At 50.3% G+C, this 18,682-nt stretch overlaps 1 protein-coding gene across 1 annotated transcript in view; it reads right to left on the bottom strand.

Annotated features, from left to right (window-relative positions):
• Ago2 (argonaute RISC catalytic component 2) overlaps positions 1-18,682 on the bottom strand; it is an 82,371-nt gene that overhangs the window by 44,745 nt on the left and 18,944 nt on the right. Inside the window, exon 2 of the mRNA XM_021629060.2 lies at positions 3,400-3,595. Coding sequence (XP_021484735.1) covers positions 3,400-3,595 — 196 coding nt within the window. The remainder of the gene's footprint in view (positions 1-3,399; positions 3,596-18,682) is intronic.

Below are 18,682 nucleotides of genomic sequence, written 5' to 3'. Positions count from 1 at the left end.
AATTTTAAAATATTTCAAAAACAAAAAGATACAACAGTTAATGAGAATGCTTGAAGCAGAAATCTCACCATGAGAGAAGCAAGCCCACATCATTGTTATGTGAAATAAATAAACCAGTAAGGAAGTAAAGACTGTACAGAGTTAGGCTAAAAGGACTAACCAGGTCAGCCTAAGACCAGGGCACACCTGTCCCCACCAGAGGATACGCTTCTCAAGATAGACTCAGGGCTAGGCCCCATGCCTTTGACCCCAGGGCTCTTTTAACTAAATAAAAATCAAACTTGTGCATCACAAGTGAGACCAACTCAGAAGAAAGTATGTACACAAAGATGATGCAGAAGAAAAGAGTAAACACTGACCCTGCGAACAGAGACTGAGCAGAGAAAAGAACAGCGGCTCAGTAAACAGAAGTGGAAAACTTAACAAAGCAAAATGTTTGCTCTGGGTAAAGATGACTAAGCTGCAACCCCTTAGCAAATTTAATTGGAAGAAGAGCAAACATAAAATATTCAGGATGAAAAGGGCTTTATACAGGGCCCACAGACACTAAAGACAATATGGAGCCTGGCATGCCTTTGGCTCTAGCACTTGGGAGGCAGAGGCAGGCAGATCTCTGATTTTGAGGTCACCGGTCTACTGAGGGAGTTTCAGGACAGCCAGGGCTACACAAAGAAACCATGTCTCAAAGAACAAAGCAAAAATAATGAAATGTAAGGGGGAGGTGGGGATTGAGTACCATGGAACCTGCTGAGTTGGTTGTTGATCGTATCTTGTCGTGTTTTTTTTTTTCCATGCTAACACATGTTATGTTTTTAAAAGGAGCTGTGCACATGCCTTTGATCCCAGTGCTTGGAAGCCAGAGGTAGGTATTTCTCTGAGTTTGAGGCCAGCTTGGTCTAATCAAAAGCCTTTTTAAATAAAGAATGGACACACACGTACACACATACATCATGAACAACGGTTCTGCTGGAAAACCCAGTTAACTTTGATAACATGTAGAATCCTTGAGAACACAAACTACCCAAGTACAAACAAAATGAAGCAAACAACAACAACAAAAAGCAGTGCCCTGATTATCTGAGGACAGACTTAAGCTGCACGAACCAATTCCTACAAACACAATTCTTAGCCCAAACAGTTGCAATGACAAATTCAGGGGGTATTTAACAGTGGAGTTACACAAATCATGAATATTTCCCCCTTCCGGTTTATGTGTGGATAGGGTGTATGGAGGGGAGGGGGCATCGACAGTGCCCAGTGTCATCATTGCCCTCATCACCCACCACCTCGAGACACACCCCCTCTCTCTCTCGTTTGCAGACTAGGCCAGGCTAGCCTCTCCTGTGCCCTCCTCCATCAAACAATCACTGGGATTACAGACACGAGCTACCCTGTCCAGCTTCATGTAGGCTCCTTCTGCTTGCTCAAAAAAGGGCTTTACCCACTCGTCTGTCTCCCCAGCCCTGAATCTTACACTGTTTGCTCTTACAGTGTACACAGAACAACTTTCTGAATTATATGCTCCTCCACAACTCTGACATAGAAATCTAACAAGACAGGACAAGAGGCTTGCAGCCCACAGGCACAAATTCAAACCAGTTCTGTATAGAAAGAATACATCCTGAGTCTGAGCTGCACAGCTCCTCTTTAAGAACATGTGTTAGCATGAAAAAACCAGCAAGATATGACCAACCACAAACTCAGCGGTGACAGAATTTAACTGACTGTTGGCAGATAAGGATGATTTCTCCCTATGAAATTTCTTTATCTAGTAGGACATCTTAAAGAGAAACTGACTACTTCTCACCATCAGTAACAGGACGGGGGGGGGGGCTGCACTGCCCACGCTCAATATCCTGGGTTTCCTCCACATTCCATTAATGAAAGTAAAGAAATAAGATGTACAGTAAACTAGAAAGACACCAAACCCTCCTCATTAAAAATCATGCTAAGGTTGGAGCTAGAGAGCTGGCTCAGTGCTTAGAGGCACCTGTTGCTCTCCAGAGGACAGGGTGTGGGTCCCAGAAACTATGTGATGGCTCCACACTATCTGTAACTCCAGCTCCAGGGGATCTTATCCATTCTGGTCTTCATGGACACTGCATGCACATGATACATACACTTACACACACACACACAGGCAAACACTTGTACACATAATTGTGAAATGAATGAACATATTCGCATTTACACAACATTCACCCTTAAAGCGTACAATGCAATGATTTTAATTAATGAGTTGGAACCTGGACACCATCCCATCAGTCTAAGTTTGATGCATGTCCATTGCCCCCAAATAAACCTCTGCACTCTCCCTGCTGTCATTCATCTGTGTCTGGAAAATGGTATTTCAAGATGCTAGTGACGAAAGCAAAGAAAGAATCTAACAGTTTAAATTCAAAACTGTAATAACTTAAAAATTCCAACCTCTAACCCCAGTCATTATTATTTTTCTCTTGGGTTTTTGTTTGTTATTCAAAGCAAAGCTCTAGATTTGGAAAAACAAACTTGGAGAAGTCAGCAGTGTGAGGTTCCAGCCTAGAGTTAAGGCTGAGCACTAGCCCAGTGTATACACTGCTGTGGGTTCAACTCCAGCACCATAAACAAGACAAGCTGATGAATTATTGGCCTAAAGAGAGACCAAAGCAGGTACCCTAACAGCCACATGCATGGCTGACTGACCCTCCCTTTCAAAGGTGCCGTGATAAATAGACAGGAACAGAAAAGCCTCTATAATACCTCATCTCACACTACACACAAAAAGCAGTTCCAGGATGAAGCACAGATCCAAGCACAAAAGCCCAAATTGTAATTCTTCTAAAGAAAAGAGGATCTTTATGGCCTCTCTTCACACAAACTTCGTAGGGAGAAATACCTGTCATTTCTAAAGTACAGAAACTGGACTGCAACAAAGCTCAGAAATTTTACTCATTAAGGCACTATTTAAAAAACCAAACCAAACCAAAGAAAACTCTAATACAAAAAAAAAAAAAAAAAAAAAAAAAGCAAATTTCAGACTGGAGAAGAATATTACCAACCAGATCACAGACCAGCTTAACAGAGAGCTCTGGATCTAAACGACAGAACTTACCGCCATGAGTAAGATGGAGGATGCCCGACCTAAGGACTCCACATACACGTGTAAACATGGGCATATGTCGGCCCGCACACATGCACTGCACACACATACACACAATTCAATGCAATCCTCCTAACACTGAGAGTAACTGCTATCATACAGAACAACACAGGTGAATCTCAAAAGACAATGTTGGATAAAAGAGGTGATGCTGCATGTCTTCTGTTGGCAGGACATAACAAAAGGTGATAAAAGTTGGAACTATGTGACTACATCATAACAACTTCACGGGAAAGAGCAGACATGCTGGGCTGAGGTACCTGTTCACTCTGCGCGGGCATTTCTCTGGTTTAATGTCCAATTCATAGTGATAAATGTCAATTTTGGGGATGTCCATTTCAAAGAAATTGGCCTGCAGTTTGATTGTTCTCCCGGAGGTGCCGAAGTCCGGCCGAGGTGGAGGCTTGAAGGCATATCCTGGGATGGGTGATGTTGCCGGAGCAGGAGACGCAAGAACTGGAAAACAGTGGGGAGACAGAAGACTCAGGCTTGTTCCTCAGAATCATGGTGCACCCCAGCCTTCCCATACCCTTCAGATCCTGAGGCCCATACCTCTACATGTGCTCCATATCTTGCTTCCCCCTCTGTTCATCCATTCTCCCACCTCATGACATCCCCGTGCAAATCCACCTCATCACAGGGGCAGGGGACACAGTAATGTGCCTGCCTCTGGCAGCTTGCTGGTCAGTGGTTGCCGAACCCTTCTTTCCCACCCCCCACTCCCGCCCTCTTGTTCTCCCGGATCACCAAGACAGGTCTCCTCTGCTGGGGACTTCTGTTTCTCTTCCTGGCTCAGAGAAAGTTCACACTGTAGCCTGCCACCCTTCCCAGGATCCCATTCCAACAGAATGTCTGGGTCCTAGCCCTCCCCCCTCCCTCAGGAGGCTGCTCAGTGCACCTCTTCCCCTGAGGCCCCCATCCCTGTATATGTGTTCCCCAGCAGAGATCCCGCATTGGCCCAGCACAGGAACCCTGAGGAGGCTTAGGGGAGGGGAGGCAGCATCCCATCCCCATTTCCAGGCACTCTCCCAGATACCTGGCCTTAGTGTCATTTCATATGTAGTATATATCCTTCCTCTCGAATCAAAAACCTGTGGCCCTCTAGCATCTAGCCTATGTGTCCAGGTGGTGCCGATGCCTAAGAACTCAGCCGTTCATATTTCAGCCCTACCCAGCCATTACTAACCAGTGTCCCCCTTCCCACTGCCCCACCGAGGCCCAGGTGAGGATTTATCACCTGGAAGTAAATTCATCCCCACCCTCCCTCCTCTACCTCCATTTCCCTTTATTACATCCCGGGGTCAGCCATGTCATGCTGTGCTTCCATCCCAAGGTCTGAGGGTGCAACAGAAACCCAGACACACCTGACGGACTCTCCACCAGTGCTCAAGGAAGCTGGGCCTCAGACAAGGACTGGAAAACTCCAAGTCTCTAGAAGGTACCTGTAGCAATCATCAGAGTCCTGGGTCCAGCCTTCCTGCTCCAGTGGTCACACACACATGTAGGCACACTGACCCGCTCCCCACCGGCCCCAGCAGCGATCACAGCACCTGTGCTGTTTGACTTCCATAGGCAGCATGGACTCACACAGGTTCTCAAGTACTGGCTCTCTCTGGCCCTGGAAACCTCCCCACTCAAGAACCTCATCTCTGCAAAGGACCAACCCACGTTTCCAGGGGTGATGAGGTTTTTTGTTTTTGTGTTTTGTTTGTTTTGTTTTTGAGACAAGGTTTCTCTGCACAGCCTTGGCTGTCCTGGACTTGCTTTGTAGACCAGGATGTCCTCAAACTCACTGAGATCCACCTGCCTGTGCCTCCCAGAGCACTGGGACTACAGGCATGCGCCACTGCACCCGGCTCAGAGGCGACCGACGTTTTAACATTAACCCAACCATCAACTCAGAGCGTGCTGGGTTGAGTCGGGTTATCACAATCCTTCGATTTACCTGCGCTGCCTGTGGGGAACTGAAGCGACGGAATAGAGGGAATTACTGGCAAGGAAAGCAAGGCCCATCAGACAAGCCTTATCTGTGGCACAAGTCAGAATTGCCAAGGTAAAGGTGTCCCCACTGCTGCTCAAATCCTCAAATCCTGCTTTGTTCGGCTTTGGATTTGAGACAGGGCTTGCTGCTCTGCAGCCCGCACCTGGCTGGGAACTCACGAGACAGAACAGGCTGGTCCAGCCTGCAGCTCTTCTCCCGGCTCTGCCTGAGTGCACACAGCAGTTGCAGGCATGTACTGTGACTCCGCTAACTACCTTAGCTGTAGCCACGGAGCAGTGTCATACCAACTCCGATGCCAGTAGAGGACAAATCACAAACTGTATTCAGGAAAAATACAACTCTGTGTTTGTTCATTAACAGACCCACTTTTACTTTTCATTCAAATATCCTGTTTCAAAAGACAAGCCACCCGCATTTTAAAACTCCACAAGCCCTATTGACAGTCACTGGGAATAAACACCCCACCAAAAACAGCACAGTGAGCGGTCTTGGGAGTCGGAGGGGGGGGGCAGGGGGCTTGCTCACTCTGTTTTGTTTTCTCCAAGAAAGCCTAAGTGCCCCTGAGCTGAGCTGTTTCCTTGAAGGCAATCATGTCTCTCCTCTACACTAATATGACTTTAGAGGTGACATAGTCACAGCTTGTAAAACAGGCACCTCTCCAACAGCCCCCTCTTACGACCCTAACATGTTAGGGGCAGACTAAAGATCAGGAGCATATGAAAAGCTTTTCTCAAGTAGGTTTGGCCCTTCTGGACAAGCATCACCCAGCAGGAGGAAGTCAGCTCGCTCCATCAGCTCAGCAGGACATTCGCCACCCTTCCCTCCACAGGCCCTGACAGCGACATAGAAAAGCTCAACAACCCTGCCCCTTCCCTTCAGGCCAAAGGAAAACAGACCTGTGGTCCCTGCTTTTCGGGGGTTCTCTACTGGTCCATGTGGCATGGGCGCGGGGGTGGGGTGCTTAGAACACAGGATCAGTTAATCCAGTCAGGAAGCTGGAACACACTCACTGCATGGGAAGACCCCAGTTTACAAAGGCAATTTAAGGAGCACTGGGGAGGAGGGGGGCGGAGAAAGAACCTAGGCTCCTCCCTTCTGTCACAGCTGATGTGTCCTCATCACCTAGACCTGGCCAAAGCTTATTTACAGAGGTCCACTTCTCGGGTCACCTGAAAGCCTATCCTGTATGCATCAGCCATGGGAACGGAGGACGACTGTGAACCAGCTCAAGCTGCAGGCAGAATTAATAACAGCAATGGGGAAACTGTGAAGTGTGCTCTCACAAGACACTGTTTCCAGGACTTCTGGGGGAAAACGAAAGCGCGGCCACTTCACAGAAAGCCATGTAGATACAATACAGAAGCACAACCGGATCATCCAAGTTCTCTGGCCTAGACCTCTTCCTAAGTACTGGGATCCCTCTTTGGAGACACCAGAGGCCTATTTTTGTCACTCCCAGGGAGCCCCAAGTGCACACTGCCAAACAAGCAGGAGGCTCAGACCTAAAGCCCTGGAGAGGAGCTGCGTGAGCACAGAGTTCCCAAGAGAAAGGAGCAGTTCAGGGGAGCAGTTAGGCTTGTGAGGTGCAGGCGTTGGACCTGACAGGTCACAATGTGCCAAGATGGAGGAGGCAAAAAGCAGGCCTACCCACACACATCCTCACACTCCTCCAGTCTGACAATGATTATACCAAGATAAAGTGAGGAACAGTACCAAAAGACTCCTGGTGTGCTGGCCCTGCCCTCCGGGCACGGTCTCCGGAAGGATTTGCTGCTGCTCCTCCCCCAACCCCAGGCAGCTCGGGGTCATACTACTGACAACCTGTCTCCTAGGCTTGTTCTCAAAAAAAAAAAAAGTTTCCAGTTCCGTCTCCTCAGGAAATCCTTGGGACCAGGAAGGCAAATCCCATCTTTAACCTAGAAGTCCACAGATCTTCATGATTGGAAGAAACCTAGGAGGCCCAGGGGGAGGGGCGGTGCCAGCCCTCAACCCCTCAGTGATACCCGTAAGTTAGATATTGCTAAACTAGAGAGGGTTCCCTGGCAGGGAGACTCCCAGGGCCCAGTCCCAGCGTGGTGCCAGGAACAGCGCAGGCACCCAGTGTTTGCCGACTTGCTGATCACTTAGCACATTTGTTTTAGAGCTCCATTTTTAGAGCTCCATCACAAACAGCGAAAGGGAAACACAGAGAATGAGTAATCGACTTCCTGTATGAGCAACTGGGTCCAGGAGACCAAGAGATTTGGTGTTTCTGACAGATGCCAAAAAAGGCGCCTGTGAACAAGCCTGCTGCAGCAGAGGGTGGCCTCAAAAGTCCCGGGGAACTGGGGACTCTGTACAGGAAGGCAGAGGATGCCAGACTCCTGTCCCTGGGGCTGCCCCTCCCACACCCTCCAGCAGCACCCACTGTGCATGCTCACGCACATCTGCAGCCTGCCTCGAAAGGCCAAGTGCTGCACCCTGGAAACACTTGCTGTGCCTGCGTGCTCAGTTCAAACACAAACACCAACCCCAGACAAGGAACCTGAATTAGTGGGGAGGAGGTACTGGGTCACAGGTAAGTTCTGGGAGCAACCCACGGGACACCTACACGAGGCCTGAAATGCCTTGGGTCCCCAGCACAGATCTGACCCAGTGCTAGAAGGGCCTCAGCCTCCCACATCATGATTGACTAGCAAAAAAAAAAAAAAAACAAAACAAAAACTGAGCAGATGGTGTAAGGAGGAGGCGGCGTAGGGCCACACCACATTCCCAGGGCTGTGCAGCAGGCAGGTGGCGGCCCAGAACGGGCTACTTTACTGATCTTTCTACCTACCCTCAGGCACCTACGGAAGGGTCCTAGAGAAATCCTGTGGCTCAGCCCTGACAGCCTAGGTTACCACCACCTGCCCATATCTTGCAGTGGGATGGGTGCCAGATGATGTTGGAACGTCGTCAGCAGCCCAGACCTGCACTGCGTATAAGCATTTCCGGGGAGAGTTCGTTTCCTGAGGGCTGTGAGGCAGCCCTGGGTAAAATGGCCAGCCACTCCTCCCGGGCAGCGGGTGGTAGACAGACAGTCCTTATACAGGGCGCCCTGCTGCAGGATGCTGGCCTATGCTTGGCCACAAACCACTACCAAGGAAAGTCATGGTGCCTTCTGGAGAAACCTATGCTCGCTCCCTCTCTTACAGGCCCAGAAACAGGGGGACCTGGATGTCCCTCCTCCTCACCAGGCCTTCTGTCCAGGCCCTCAGAAATGTGTGTGTGTGTGTATGTGTGTGTGTATCACTCACTGAGTAAAGGGGCTTTGTTTCTCTACCCACGGTGGAGATGGAGCCATTGCTGTCGTATACTTTATTCTTTTCAACCTTTATAATAAAAAAATTACAGCAGAAAAAAAAAAAGGTAGAAAAGATAAAACTGCAGAGAATGTTACCACTCAAGACAATCCCTGTAAGATGAGCCTTCTAAGTACACATGCCTCAGCTAGACCTGACACGATTTTTCCACCCTCTTCCTTCTTTTAACATTATTCTATGCCCAAACCTCAGTGCTTTCCAAACGCCCTCTGGACCACACAGAGACTAGGCCTACACCCCTGAAAGAACACATCTCTACATCTCCCTCCATCCTGGGACAGAAACCAGGACCCACAGTGAGGGCTCTGACAGCACCCTCCCTCAGTGCTGGCCTACCTATATTTCTGCCCTTCCAGACACACCCATGTCCTCCTCTTCAGAAGCTCTACAGCTTCTCAGATCTAAGGTAATCACCTCACTGAGCTCATCTGCGGCCCTCACCCTGGTCCAGGCACATCAGAGCTTAGAAGCCCTCAACAGGCCACCCCTACATGGACAACACGTTCTGGTACCCAGGACACAAGGACCTGACAGGGATGGAGACTTCCTGCACCCTGTGGGTCCCCTCAAGGTCATCCTCACCCCAGCATATCACTGTCTACATTGCAACTGCACATAAAATTCTAAGATTCCTTTCTTTCTTTCCAGATGGTCTCATGTAGCCCAGGTTGGCCTCAAACCTGCTATGGAAGCAAGGCTGGCCTTGAATTCCTGAACTTCTTGCTTCCATCTCCCCATCGCTAGCATTCTCAGTGTGCACCACCACATCTATGGAGTGCTAGGGGATTAAAAAAGGGTCTTCTACGTGAAAGGACATAGCTGCCAACTGAGTTCTATGCTAGCCCAGTATTCTGACCATCTCCCCCAGGACGGATGCTACACCCAAAACCTGCCACCTCAGAGCACCTCAGTCAAGTTTAGCCCTTTCTGCCCCAGCACCTGTCCTCGATACAGTCCCAGGTGGACGGAGGAAAGCCACCTTTACCAGCACTGCTGTGAGCTTCCTTCCCATCGATGTGGGATTCTCCAGTTACATCTGAATAAGAAGTCCTTATTTTGTATTACATATTAGATTTGGTATTTTAGTGGCTTTAATTCAGTATGACTAATTTGATCTATCAACCTATGTATTCTGTTTCATCCATGAAAACCATTATTCTAGAAAAAATTCCCACAAAGCGTCACCAGGCTGACAAGGGAACTCGTGACCTGAACGTGTGAGAACCAGCTTCCCCGGATCTCAGGGGGCCAGTGTGTCTTCATCGCTAAAGAAAGAAGCTAGTGCCCAGCTCCTGAAAACATCAAACCTGCCCTCAGACTGGCTATGGGGGATAGGCAGGTCAACCGTTCCTCTCCAGGGGCCTTTCGGGAACTGTGGCACCTGCCTTCCGGAGGCGGGAACGGCGGCGAGGTCAGACCCGCACCCTGCAGACATGGTAGGGCCTCTGCCGTCTCCATGGCTGCAGCAATGTGCGTCACTTCACCATTTACCACTGCCATGGCAACCGGCCTCTCCTGCGGCTGCTCATCATGCAGGCTGCTAGCAGGGGAGGTTTGAATCAAGTTTTAATCAGGAGGCTGATGTCCTGAGGCCCGGCAGTGGCACCTCCACACGGCACCCTGGCACGCCCATGCAGGGCCATCATGTAGCCCCGGGATATGCTGTGGTATTAGGCATTCCAGGGCACTAGAATTACAAGATGCCCCCATATACAAGTGTTACCGGCCACTTGGAAACCGCTGTGGGAAATGTGCAAGCAAATGGGTGTGGCCGTCCAGAGATTTGTGTGTGTGTGTGTGTGTGTGTGTGTGTGTGTGTGTGTGTAGACTTAACCATAGGAATGGGGGCACAAGCTCACAAACCCAGAATGCCAGAGACTGAGACAGGAGGATCATGAGTTAGAGGTTAGCTTGTGCTACCCAGGAAGACACTGTCTTGACAAATAAACATTAGGGAAAAAACCACGCAAAACAACTGTTCAAGGGCTCAGGGGCTAACAGCGTTAGCTGATCTTGATCTTTCAGAGGACTGAGGTTCAAGTCCCAGCATCCACATGGGGCGGCTCACCAACACCTGCAGTTCCAGTTTCAGGCGCCCTAATGTTCTCTTCTGGTCTTTCCGTTAACAAACATTCAGCCTGTTCAGCTCGGCAGAAGGCAGCTCCTGCAACCCCGCCCTCACATGGTCAGGCTTTCTTTCCTTAAGCACCTACTGTGTAGCAAACGCACGTTTTGCTCTGCTGGACACCTGAACCAGCTGAAGACCATGTCCTTGACCACAGGTACCACGTGACAAATCACATGGAGCAGGAAGTCACCTTGGAAACCAGAAGGAGAATTTCCCACCCCTTGCTTGCTCAGCCCGCTGAATCACCAGGTCTACACAGAAAAATAAGGGGCTACCACACCGAGGGGCTCCGTGGGAGTGAGAGAAATGGGAACCGTAATAGGACAGTAAACACCCTTCCCAGAAGGCTGCTTCCTGTCACCACCCACCTGCCAAACGCACTCCTGCGATGACATCTAAGTATGAGTTATATGACCTTTAAATGGAACAAAGGTTGCATGACCTCACTCCTGCGTGACTTAAGTGTTCCTTACATGGGGAAAGGGGGTGGGGTGGGGGATTGCTGCCAGCAAAGCGCTTGCCATGAGAAAATGGAGACGAGCTCAGAGCCCCAGCACCCATTAGAAAAGCCGCTTGGAGGGCCAAAAGAGGCAGGTCCCTGCAGCTAGTCTGCCGATCTAGCCAACTGGTACACTCCAGGCTCAGAGACAGGGTCTTACACATATGTGGCAGAGAACAATTGAGGGAGAGACCTGAGGCCAACCTCTGGTTCACATATACACCAACACACACACACACACACACACACACACACACACACACACACACACTCTCTCTCTCTCTCTCTCTCACACACTCTCTCTCTCTCTCTTTCTCTCTCCTTGTGAAAATCTCAACCTCACACAGTATACACAGTATCTTTTTTTTTTTTTTTTTTTGGTTTTTGTCTTTTCAAGACAGGGTTTCTCCATGTAGCCTTGGCTGTCCTGGACTCACTTTGTAGGGCAGGCTGGCCTCAAACTCACAGAGATCTTCCTGCCTCTACCTCTCCTGAGTGCTGGGATTACAGGCCACACGGGCCACACACAGTACCTTACGCCAATGACAAGCCAGATAGGTTGACTGCGGCACTAGGAAAGATGAAGCAAGTGGACAGATGTGACTATGACAACACATGTGCCACACTAAATACCATTCTAGGTGAAGAGTAAGTCTGCCTCAAGCAAACAAAAACCAAAGGCTTCACTCTGAAAACAAACAAAGCAACCCCAGGGCTCTTCCTCCAGGACCCAGCCTAGCCCCAGGCATCCATGGAAAGAGATGCAAACACATTCCAGCCTTGCCACTCAAGTGCCAAGGTGATTGCAGAGTTCTTTCCAGGGCTTCAAAGCAAGTACGGCTGAAGGCACACGCCTTATCGTCTTTCTAGAACTCTGTGCTCATGCTAAACACGAGCCAGAAATTATGAATGAAAAGAACGTGATACAAACAGCCAGGGAAGCTGAGTACCCGTGCCACGCCCTGGGTCATGCCAGGCATGGACACCAGCCCCTCTCTGCCACAGCCAGCTCTGCAGGGAACCATCTGCAGACACTGCAGGGTTGGGTGGCTTGTCAGGGTTCTTTGTCTGGGCAATGGTCAGGCAGGGCTGCGGTCCAGGCTGGAGCTGGGCATGTAGGCTCCAGAACAGTGTGGAACCTGCAGCACAGAGCGACAGAAGCTTCCGTCAAACAGGTGCTTTGGGGAGACTCAGGATGCATGGCTGACAATCCTGCTGTCATGCAGTGCGCCGCATGCCACCCACGCTGACAGAGCTACATTAAACACACAGTCTTTTTGGACAAGACAGGGCTGCCTGGAGTGTGTACCAAGAATGAAGCCGGGGCCATCTGCTCCTTGGCTGGGAAGAGAACACAAGTACCTTGCACTATCAGCAGAACCAGTCAGAATCACTGTCAGGCAAGACCCAGGTAACCACTAACCAACTGTGGACAAAGAACGCTAACACAAAGCCAGCCCGCTACAAAGGAACGGCTTCCAACACAGGAACACCCATGCTCACGTCTGCCTCGCTTCTGGCTCAAGAGTCACAGCCAAGTACAGCTTGGACGGGTACTGAACTTGTGGTCAGATAACTTCCACTCACTTCTGACTCCCCCAGTTTGGCAAATGCTACCGTAAGCTGAGCAAGCGTGCAAGGCTATGGGGAGGGTACGAAAGAACCAGAGCAGAAAGGGATGGAGCCTCTGGCCTTCCAGGTCCTGGCTCCCAGACTTAGCTGTGGCTGAGGAGGCGGCACACAGAACAAGGGCCAAAAAGGATTGACCATTCCAATGTTGCTGGGTGTGACAGTCCTCACCGCAGCTTGATCACAGGTAGTGAACATGGATGGACCAACGTTTGGCTACTTGTGGGCCTTAGATTGGGGTGGTTTGATCTTAGAAGGTGTTTGGGGCCACTACGGAATTTAAATGTTCCAGAGCACACAAGGCTTGGAAACACATAACCAGGAATTCTGGCCATTACCTAATGTCCTGGTCAATCTCTTGGTTCTATCACCGGGCCCTTTAGTGAGGTCCTTTCTCTTGCATAGTGGGGGCAGAAAAGAGGATGGCAGGGACCATTCTCTAACCTATCACCTCTGAAAGCTACCATGGATCCAGGGAGTCTCTTGCTTTGACCACGCCTGATCAAAAACCCTCTGGGAATCTTCTATTGTCATCATAGTTAGTTTGGGTGAGACAGGAAGGCGCTGGGTTAGAGGCAAAGGGGAACCGACACTCCAGGAGGTGAAGGTGCTAGGTAAGGACGGTCAAGGGCTTCTCAGAGGAGCCATTATCACAGAGGCTCACGTGGCCCTTTTGGTTTAATGAGTATTCTTCTAAATATATTTTGACCTTCTTTTGGCGAGAGCTATAATGTGCTCTGTGAGTGCAGGATGCACACAGCAGCTTAAGGTTCGATGTGACAGGAGTAACACTCCATGCATAGCTCCAACCACCCACTTTCACCTCAAACTGAAACAGCTGATTTACAGGGTGGGCTTTGTAATGTTTGTGTGTGGGGGTGAGGGTCAGTATAAAATTGCAACCATGACCCCCTTTGAGAAATGGCCTCCAAACCCATCCCCCAAATTTTTTTGTCTAGTAAATGGGGAACTGTTCCCTCACAAGTCATAGAAGCATCCTCAGGTCCAGCAACTCTCTCCCCTGCAATATTCAAAACACATTACACATAAGGAGCTGTTCAAGGAAGCTGGCTACGGAGCTAGTCACTCCCACCACTATAACTGCACCAGCTGCTCTGAGCAGCCGGTTCAAAGCCGTCCCACAGTGAGCCGTGGGGTAGCTTGGGGAAGCTGACACCTTACTCTGTCCGGCCTTCCATCCGTTCCTGAGTCAACATGCATCATGGTGTCTGCCAGCATCTGCCTCTTGCTAGACTGTAAGCCTCCTGACCTCAGCAGCTGTGGCTCTCTGTGCCAGCTGTGGACCGGCTGAATGCACAGGTGACTGCAAGAGGAAAATCACTTTTCTTGATTTACAATTCAGTGTTACCTGTCTTATGAGAACTCCAAGCCCCCCCCCCCGGGAACAGTTTCTTCACACAGCCAACGTCTTCTCGGGTGATGCAGGAGCACCAGACACAGAACACCAGGTTCAAGGCTTCAGTGTGTCTACACCTGCTCCTCAGATTCACCTCCTACCTCTACAGGCTTACTGGCATGGGGAGAAGGGCCAGGCGGCAGACCCATTCCTGGTAGCAGATCAAGGACCCTGCTGTCCAGCTTCCCCCGAACCAACCATGTCCTCCGGAGAACCCAGGAGGCACCTTTAAAACGTAAGGAAAGAATCTTTTCCCCCCTCAAAAACTTTTCCCACCCTAAATATAAGGTGAATAAGATTCAACTCTCCAAACTAATGATCCAGTACTCCCAGCACTCAGGAGGCAGGGGCAGGAGGACCTGAGTTCAGAGGGAGTCCCCAGGACACTCAGGGCCACACAGAGAAACCCTGTCTCAAAAATCAAAAACCTCAACTCCTTTTGCTTCCAGCTGTGTCCAGCAACAAGGAGAGCAGCCATGCCACTCTAGCTTCCCATTGGTGGTGCTGAGCTTTCTTTCCAGTTGTGTCCAACCTTCTTGTCCCGCTGCCATGCCAGGCACCAGGTCTGGCCACGTACTGGTAGACGGGAAGGATTCCTGTTTTTTGGATGGGCACTGATATACTAGTCAGTACCTTAGTAGACTAGGATGCCAACCCAGGCTCTTCATCTCCCCTGTTACATGGCTTTGCACCCTTCAGAGAAAGCAGGTGTTTGGAACTTTGAGAAAGAGAACAAAGTGGAATGAGCTGAGTCCTCAGCAAGTCACCCAGGTAGCACTGAGAAACAGGGCAGCTTCAGGAATGCAGCATGTACCAGCTCTCAGAAACCCATACTTAGAAAGAGATGAAGGACAGGCAAAACTCAGTGTTCATACCCCTCCATGTGGGACCCATGATGGTCAGCAGAACCTGGCTCGGCCAAAGTGGCTCTTCAGTCCAGAAAGAGCAGGGTGGGTACCACTGAGTACCGAGGCAGGGGAAAATATGTACCCCATTCCATGTACCATAAGATAAATCCCACCCTTTAGACAAAGAACCACAAGCAACTAATGACACCTGAAAGAGGGAGAATTAGCCTCTCCCTGGATGAGACAGTCCTCTTATTGGTTGTCCAATCAGTGGTCAGCCTTAAAACCAGATATACACACCAAAACAGATTAAGTACAACTTGTGTATATGTATGTGTTTATCAATAATAAGTAAATGAATAAATAAATAAAGGATGATCAGCTTGAAGAGGAACATGGGAAGGTAGCTCAGAAGAGCTGAGGGGGGAAAAAAATCAAGGGGAGGGAATAATGTAATTCAATCTCAATTAAGAACATATAAAAACTGGGCAACGGTGGAGCACACCTTTAATCCCAGCACTTGGGAGGCAGAGACAGGCAGATCTCCGGATTGAAGGCCAGCCTGGTCTACAGAGGAAGTTCCAGGACAGCCAGGGCTACACATTGAAAACCTGTCTTCAAAAACCCAACCAAACCAAAAACCCAAAAACACCCATCAGTACTTAAAATAACATGGCTAACTAAGAGCAGAAAATACGGGCACTCTCCGGAGCACCAGGCAACGTGAACTCTGCAGTCGTGAAGGAGAGTGGATTTGCAGGCAATGCCCTACGCAAAGAAGTGTCCTCATCCTTGGCAGCTGGTATTTTTAAAAAATGACCCTACATGACAGCTGTAATTACAAAGGGCAGCTCGGGCTGGGTGTGGGGCTCATACCCATAACCCCAGAACCTGAAAAGTGAAGGCAGAAGATCAAGGTCACGCTTAGCTACCCACCAAGACTTGTTCTCAACAAACCATGAAAAAGAAAACAAAAACAGAAACCTCACAAAGGCTAAGGTGGGCTGAGCAGACCAGACTGAGGGCAGTCAAACTTACCATGCCAGCCACTGCTCCCTTCACAGAGAGACCCAGAAACACGCCCAGCTCAAGGCCCGTGGGAGGCTCGTTCCAACCGGCCCCAAAGGCAGCAATCCCAACACTCAAAACAGGTCCCTAACCTGGGCTTATGTCATGGTTAGGGGAGTTCACAGCTTTGGTGCTGTCCGTACAGCTGCGCCCACTGCTGACTTCCTGGCCAGGATTAGCTTTCCACCGGAGCTCCCCATCTAGCACACACGGAGGCTCGTCCAAACTTCTTCCCACATGAACAGCCCTCGGTCTCTAAGGAAGGAAGAGGCCGCTTTTTTTTTCTTTTTGACCCGAAGCGGCTGCCTCTGCTGCTGCTCAGGCTCAGAGTCCACAGGACAACAGCAGTGGATCCCGTTTCCAGCGGCACACCCCTCTGCTAGCGAGAGCGCACCTTGAGAACTTTCACCTAAGGAGAGTAGTGTGCGGCCAACGTTCACTCGCGCTCTCTCTGCACAGATACCAGCATAAACAACAGCTGACAATGGCGGTTCCCCGGGGCCTCTGCCACCACTTGCTTCCCAGGCTGAGCTTAGGACGCGGAGACGGGGACCTCAAACTTTATCTCTTAACGGGCCATGAATAAATCATCCCTCAGATCCACTAACTAACTCAAATCTGCCTAAGCCTGGCTTGTCCTTACAGTCGGCAAGATCAGACACATTTTAAGAGAAAAAGAATGGGGGGGGGGGGGAAATGTTATGGCAGGAATGGGCAGGTGTGAGGCTGAGCTGCAGCTGTGGCAGGGCACCTGAGCGGTGTGTGGAGGCCCAGAAGACAAAGCAAAGGTGGCCCTTCCTGCATGCGTCAGTTGCACCCCACGGGACTTCCACCAAGCCTTGGCCCTCTGCCTGTCTTGGAAAGAATGGATGTCATATTTTCCACTGAGGCAGCAGAACGCATGAGCATCTTCTACTAACCTACCCACACAGGTTCCTTCTCAAGCCAAGGTATCACCGGCCACCCAGGAGAACTGGCAAACAGCCCTTCTGTCGGGGACTCTTGGCAGACAGCAATGCCAGCCAGTGCCCAGGCTGCAGGGCTCACGGCATCACCAGTCCACCTCAGAGCTCATCACTCTATATAATCTAACACAGAAAGGTGAGGTGGGGAGGGGTAGAACCTGGCAGCAGAAAGGGGGCAAGTGACCCCCATAGCAATAGGACACTAACAGTGACATCTCAAACCCCCACCACTCTGATGGGAGGAGGCTTGAACCAGGGAGAGAAGCCTGGCCAGCTAATAGGGCCACTGCAGGATCTACCATAGACAAAGGTATGACAGGAAGCAGGGCCTGGGCTCGCCTCCCCCGCCCTGGGGTAAAGACTCACAGAACAGTTTTCGCCAGCACACCTCAGAAAAGACACGTCTTGCTGAAAACCACCTTCTTGGAGTCCTGCCCACTGCCAGCACACCTCACAGAAAAGCCAGGCCTTGCTGATGTCGTCCTGCTTGGTACCCTGTCTTGTGTCTGGTTTTACCAGGTTTAAGTCACACCTTGTTTCTTGCCAGGCCAGATATTAAGCCTCACTTTGACCAAATAACGGTCCTTGGTTAGAACAGTGGTAGGTCCACACAGCTCCTGCAGTGCGGTGGACACAGAGCCACACTACTCCCCTGCTGAGACTCAACGTATCTCTTACCCCTCAAGACAGCCACAGCATCGGCACCGCCGGGGTCCACTGCCAGGCACTTGTCTTCTTCAGCTGCTTCTCCTACCTCCATCCTCAGAACCCAGAATCTGCAGGGCTGTAGCCCACCAGGCAGCTCTGCCCCAGGAGAGCTGAGACCTTGTCTAGTCACAAGGTTTCCCACATTCCACAGACTCTGGCCACTCTGGGCCCATGTCCCTCAACTCTCTCAGTGGCCTGCTCTGAGCTCCCACGGAGGTGCCCAGCCAAAGCCTGTGTGGTATCTACACTGCCTAGCGCCAGCCAAGTCTTACCACCCCCTCTCCAATCAGGAAGGGCTCCATGACTACTCTGAATCTGTGTCTCTGAGTCACCAAGCCCCCACAATTAACATCCTTACTCACCATGTGCCTGTCATGGGGACACTCCTTGGGCCAAAATGTAGGCACCGTCACTGGCTCTTCCGTTTTGCCTTCCACACTTTAAATAACAAAGTGAGTCTAGAATGTGCTGAATGGACTCAAGTTCCTGAGTCTGTACCATAGCCCAAGGTGGGGAATGTGGCTCAGTCAATAGTAGAATGCTTACTTAACATGCAGAAGGCCCAGGGTTCAGCCCTCAGTGCTGAAAGAAAACAAGAGTGACACTCCACAAAATGTGGACTGCCACACCATCTCAGCTGGGTGTGCCAAGGTGCCCTCGAACCCTGACCTGCACATCCCTCTTGGGCCACTGTTCCTACACAGACACAGAAGAGCCCTTGCTTAGAGGAAAACCGTTGCTAAAACTGTACAGAGAACATGCTGCCGCTGCTCCCACTTCTGACAAGGAGCTTCTACGACACACCAGAGCCCCAGCAGGACCATCCAGCGCCCTGTGTGCCAGGCTGGATGTCACGGCACAGGCTGCCATGTGACCCTCCGTGGAAACGCTTACACGTCCAGGGTCTTCTGTTAGGCGCTCTGTAACTGCAAAATAAA

This window comes from Meriones unguiculatus, chromosome 8, assembly GCF_030254825.1.
Source record: "Meriones unguiculatus strain TT.TT164.6M chromosome 8, Bangor_MerUng_6.1, whole genome shotgun sequence".
Classification (NCBI taxonomy): Eukaryota; Metazoa; Chordata; class Mammalia; order Rodentia; family Muridae; genus Meriones; species Meriones unguiculatus.
Note: the sequence above shows the minus strand (reverse complement) of the source record. Positions and strands in the feature narration are given on the sequence as shown.